The 6022-nt window shown below is 36.3% G+C and overlaps 1 protein-coding gene across 1 annotated transcript in view; it reads left to right on the plus strand.

Moving 5' to 3' along the window:
• The first annotated feature begins 976 nt into the window (after positions 1-976).
• Positions 977-6022, plus strand: part of CFAP74 (cilia and flagella associated protein 74) — a 48345-nt gene continuing 43299 nt past the window's right edge. The window contains exons 1-4 of the mRNA XM_009709790.1: positions 977-1208; positions 2094-2184; positions 3564-3710; positions 4487-4585. Of these exons, the coding sequence (XP_009708092.1) occupies positions 977-1208; positions 2094-2184; positions 3564-3710; positions 4487-4585 (569 nt within the window). The remainder of the gene's footprint in view (positions 1209-2093; positions 2185-3563; positions 3711-4486; positions 4586-6022) is intronic.

Below are 6022 nucleotides of genomic sequence, written 5' to 3' on the forward strand. Positions count from 1 at the left end.
GCACGTTTTATGTTTGGGAAGCAATGTGGCTTTCACCGCCTGGCTTGCCATTTCCTCATGGAAGGCCTTTGCGCCTTCCGCCGTACTGTAGGTTTTGGCCTAGGTTACCCAAAGCTCTGTTGCGTTGAAGTTGGAGTTGCATTACCTGACAATGCAGTGGCTTAGCAGAAAGCATTTGGGCTACTACGGGTGCATTGGCGGCACGTTTTATGTTTGTGTTACTTTTTAGTGCCACTAGCATCCTCAAATCGACCATAGCCCAGTGTAGGAATTCTGTCTTCATTTTAAGGTGTTTCTTCTAAGTTAGTTAGTCTATTCCGTACTTCAGATTCCATGGGGTATTTTCTCTGTTCCTTAACTAGGGAAAATAGATACTCACTTCTAGTTCACATTTTTGAGTTCTGCAAAAGGATTTACATAAATGCCCTCAAAGCTGAGCCACCACCTTCATTAAAATGAATCATATGTACAAGTCTCTATGAGTAAGATTTTGATGAAATGCGTGACCATGTGGTAATAACTCATTCTAGGTGACATATATATTTACTGAGTTCTAATCAATTGTATCAACATTTGAGAACAGTTTACTTAACATTGGAGAACTGCCTAAGATGCAAGAGCAAGTAGCGTTTGTTGGAGTTGTTCCCTAATCATTCTGGGTATAGTGGTTGCCTAAGTGGATAAAATGCATTCAGAAGGTTTGTTTTATTATTAAACTGATTGTTATTTAAAAAATAAAAAAGGCCACTCTCCTTTCTTTTCTATAAGAGATTTATTAAAGTTGATACTCAAAATGTGTGACTAGTACAAAGGTGTGTGATTGTATCTAGTTATTTCACATGCATTAAGTATTTACTGAATGCTATTAATTAATCTCAAGATATAGTCACCACTATTGCAAGTTCTTGGAGATTTAAATATATAAAACATGCGCTCTTCTCTTTCTTAGCCTGGTTGTTTTGAAAGAACTATCAGTATGGAAGGTAATGAGATTGGTTATAGTAAGGAAGAAGAGCAAAAATCTCCTCTACCATTTCTGGAAGAAGAAGAAGAAAAAGAAGACAAAGCTGGTCAGTTCTCTAATGTGGAAGAACAATGGGAAGGTGAAAATGATGAATTTTTTGATAACTCACAAAAAACTAACATTAATGTGTCTTCTAATTTAGTAGATGGGAACAGTGCACTTCTAGGGTTGAATGAGATTCCAGGTAAATGCAATGATTCCTAGTAGGTGTTCTCTAGCATTACACTACATGACTTTAATCCATATCTAACCCATTCTTTTTATACCAGTAAACTCTCTACTCTTTACTTCAGTAAGGCATTTTGATTTGGAGTTATTGATGGTAAAAATCTAATATTTGACTATATGGACTTGATTCAGTTGCTCATACATTGGCATCTAGTGCCATTTGAAGTGCTCTGGACTCTCTCATCTGGCTCCAGAATGGCATAGGTCTTCCACAGATTCAACTCTGTGAAGATACTGGATCCCCTAAGACATCTAAACTGGCATCAGATACCTCTTAATAGGCAGCCGATTTCTCTAATTGTGTCCAGAAGTGTCATTCAGAATAGCATGTGAGGCAACAGACCTACCATTTAGATTATCATGAGATTATCATGTATGGTGTAGCGCTGAACACTGAACTTTATATTAAAAAGAGTTCTTAGGCTATTCTTTTCTCATTGTAATTTTCTTGATCGCATAAATAATTTTAAAAAATTTCTGTCTTCACAGCACAGTAGGATAAGGTAGTGTAAGATAAACAGACTGTTGGCCAAAACCTCTGAGTACATTAGTCTCCCCCCTGCCCCCCTCCCCGGTTTTGTTTGGGTTTTTTTCCACCTACATTGGATTGTCAGTGACACTTCCATAATGAAGGCAGAGAGACTTTTCCTGTTTTGATTTGCAGGTGTGCAATAGTAGTCCTGTGTGTTTTGCCATTGGAATTCTTTTCATGTATGCTGCAGTAATGCTATAAAATGTCATCTCTGATTCTCTCTGTTTTGACTTGACAGCAAGTATGCTAGAGCTTTGCATTTTAAAGTACAAAGTCTCTTTATTAAACTGTTGGTTTAATATCTGTTAGAATACAAGCTTGAAGAAAAGTTGGCTGGTGGTGGCAAGATGGGAAATGAGGACGCTTCTGAACGAGTTGGAGACAAATCTGATTCTAGCATGTAAATAACTTGTTACCAGTTCTAATAGTAATTTCCTTTATAGTGTTAGCTTACCCCTTCAAGAGAAGGTTTGGTTAATTCAACTATGCATTTTTTGTCAGATTAGTCATAGGCAATATAGACCTTTCCACAAAAAAGAAATTAAATTGGTTATTACTGTTAAAACACTGAGCTAAGTAAGATAAAGACAGACTCTGGACACTTTTTAATCTGAAGCCGTTTTAATTATGTACATATAACACGATTGCACCACATTAATGTGGGCTGATTGGCTCTCTTCAAAGGAGCATTACACTGACCAACTTACACTTCTTCTAAAACCCAGCCAGCTCTTTGTAATAATATGTAGTGATGTGTTTGTATCCCTCAGTACTTGTAGAACATCAGGAGCTCTTGGAAAAAGAGAAGTTTGTCTGCTGAAGAATATCAGTGTTGGATTGTAAGTTTTTTCATCTATACAGAGTTTCGTACCACTGTGTAAAGTAAATTAGAACAGAATTGATATGATGATAGATTAGTCTTACACTGATTTTACAAGTAGGTGGTACAGCAGATTTATTCCTGAAGAAATAAATTTAGATGTAACAGAGGTCATGCATGAAAAGGAGTTTAGTGGTTTGAACATGGCCTTAAGTAGTTGCTGCTCTCTTCACAAAGATCAATGCGCAGTTTGGCTTACTTTGACAAGACTGTTAATCTCTGCCCTGGAATGACCTGGCATGGTGTTATAAGGCATGATGAAAAGCTCAAATAATGTTTATTAATGTATGTATGTGGGAAATTGCATAGCACATATGCCTACTGCCAGTAAATGTTGACAGTGTTACCATTATCAGCAGAGAAACTCAAAATACAAGAAGATTATTAAAAAAAAAACCAAACCCAAACAAAAAAAAACCCCAAACCTTCAGACCTCTTCTTGCTATATGTTTAAGCAGACCAAAATTATAAGAGAGATTAGCTTACCCCACAAACTGATCAGCTCTATAGAATATGTTTTAAAGTAGTTTAGAGTGTTCCCTTTGAAGTTTTAAATGATTGTTCAGGAAAACAAGAATTTGCAAACCCTAGGTATAATCAAGAGGAGCCACAGGCATTTCAAAAGAAAGACATAAAATTAATGCATTAAATGTGGCTATAAGTGTTCAACATTAGATATCCAAGTCTAAAACTCTTGGCTAAAGTGCATGTATGTAAACTTCTTGTACAGATTATATTCATTTTTTTCCCTTATTTATACTGGTTATGTTTGTAACAGTTCAGCTAGAATAAGAGTAAAACAATTATCCCACAAATGCGTAAGTGGATGACACACAAACTTCACATAACTTCAGTTTCTTGTTATGTTTTCACTGTTAATCATGTGTTTCAATTCAAAGGGAAAACTTGGAACACTGTTTGGGCGATGTTAATAATATTCAGGCTGTGAAGTATACAGATAGAATTTGCATATTAACCTTACAGAGGAATCTAAAAGAGCTCAATGACATAGCGAAAGAAAAGGAACTTGTGGTCCAAAAAGCCAGGTTAGTGTTTAAGCGAACGTAATCCATCAGCATAAATCACCATCAAATACTGGGATACTGTATCTGTTATAAATATTAGATTTTATAGAATTTTTTCATGAAAGTTACACAATGCAAGCACTTGTCTCATATAATATATTCAGTATATCCCCAAACCCTTGTAAAGGGTTAAGGATCAAGAGTAAAAATTAATTACATACTTGGAAAAAACGAAGTACAATAATGAATGTTAAAGAAGAGGTGTTTGGTGTGGGAAAATTAGATGCTAATTCCTTTCAGTGATGTCTGCATGATCCTGCTGGTTCAACAATCGGTTGGAAACATCAAGCAGAAAAGTCATTGTCAACATTTTCTTAACTGTGATGGAAATGGTACATTAGAATCTGTGAAGTTACTCACATACTTTAAGAGAAGCTCCTGCTATGAGTGTTTTGCTTATGTTAAGGTCACAAAGATGTTCTTTAGCAGCAAATACATCTGAAGAAGGCTAATGTGAAAAGATGCTGTTTATGCTGTTGTCATTTTTGATAATATCTGAACTATGGATGAAGTCACAAGAAACTCTTGTTACATTTTTCTGGATTTTTGGAGAAAATGTTTGAAATGAACCAGGGCTTCTGAAGAACCTCATATTAAGATCTTAAAAAGTGGGATGGTGGTGGGGAGTTGGGAGAGTTGAAGGAATCCTAGCTGTGAATCTTACCCCCAAAAGGAAGAGTTTCATTGGAAAGAGTAAAGAACTTACAAAATATGAATAATCCGATTGTTTCTTGCAGAGAAAAGCTGAGTACCTGTCAACTACGGATCGAGATGCTAGCAAAGCAGCTGGATTCTGTAGACATTGAAATAGAGAAAGAGAAGGAGGCTGGCAATGTGTAGGTAGAGAGTATTTCTGGATACCAAAGATTACAGGCATCCATGATGTTTATCTGCGTGTAATTAATGAGAAAAACTTTCCTGCATTCATCTCTTCATATTATTGAACTGTTGATAGGATTTTTAAGCACATATATTAAAGATGTTAATAGATCAGTGATGAAACCCATTGCCATTCTCGGGTTGAGATGTAACTGCATTAGCTTGGAAGGCTCTTCTGATAAAAGGCTATTGCAGTTCCAGCCAGCGAGCAGAGCAATGCGTTCGCTCCCATGTTGGTGAACACTAATATTGTAGTCACTTTCCGGTTGATCTATTTTCAGCATTAATTCCTCCTTTTGAAATAAAGAATAATGGTGCATTGGCTTGGGATCTAGGCTTTCTGGTCTAGAGGTAATATTCTGTTAGGTTAATCAGTGCAGAAAAGTGGAGGAATGGATAGGAAAGAGGCGTGTATTTTAAAATGTAGCAACAACAGGTTATTAAATCAGCCTAGCCCACTACTGTCAATTATGTTTACCAGGGTCTCAATCATTTCTATTCAGGATGATGAACCAACACCAATGTGTTACGGCAGTTTTAGAGGTCATGGTTTTGCTTCTGGTAACTATTACAATCAGGATTTATGTATATATATACCCTTTCTTTTTTTTGTTTGTTTTATGTTGTGAAATGCATGAATACCTTTCAGGAGTAGTTCTGCATACAGGAGCTGTTCTGAAATGCTTTTGCTATAAAGTGGGAGGCAATTTACTGTACTCTTCACATGTGGTTTAAATAGAAAGAAGTGGGTGGCTTGTGTACCAGGAACCAGTGTATTGTGAACAAACTTTGCAGCTGCATTTTATGACCTGTGTTAATCTTCAAGTTAGTATATCGATAAATGATAGAATGTTAAAGGTAGGTTAATTGCCAAAATGGAATAGCTACTTAAATGAAAATGAGTAGAATGCTAGCGAGACTCCTGCGATGGGTGCTAGTGCTCCCTGTTCAGGATCTCAAAGAGACAGTCTTAGTAACAAAAACCAACAAAGAAAAGCATTGTAGAAGTTTTTATGCTTATGACAGGCCAAATTTTGAGGTCTAGATATGCAGAAAAACAGCAATTCTCACAACCTATTATATTTAGCAAGTGAATAGTGGAGTACGAAGACATGATAAATTTCTGGCCTATGAAGATCAAAGGCATCATGTTTTAGCAATAATGCAAATACTGGCTACCATTAACATTACTGATGCCCAATGCAAACATTTTGAAGTTAGAGTAGTAACTACAGGTAGAAGATCCATTTCCAATTTTCACTTTGAGGAACGGAGTTATATTGAAGACAGTCAGTTCACCGTCTGTTGATTCTGTAATATACTGTCTATTAGTTTTCCTGGGTAGAGAAGACAAGGAAAATAAACTACTGTGTGGCAATGCTGCCATTGTAGGG

This window comes from Cariama cristata, unplaced genomic scaffold (genome assembly GCF_000690535.1).
Source record: "Cariama cristata isolate BGI_N322 unplaced genomic scaffold, ASM69053v1 scaffold7861, whole genome shotgun sequence".
In the NCBI taxonomy this organism is placed as follows: Eukaryota; Metazoa; Chordata; class Aves; order Cariamiformes; family Cariamidae; genus Cariama; species Cariama cristata.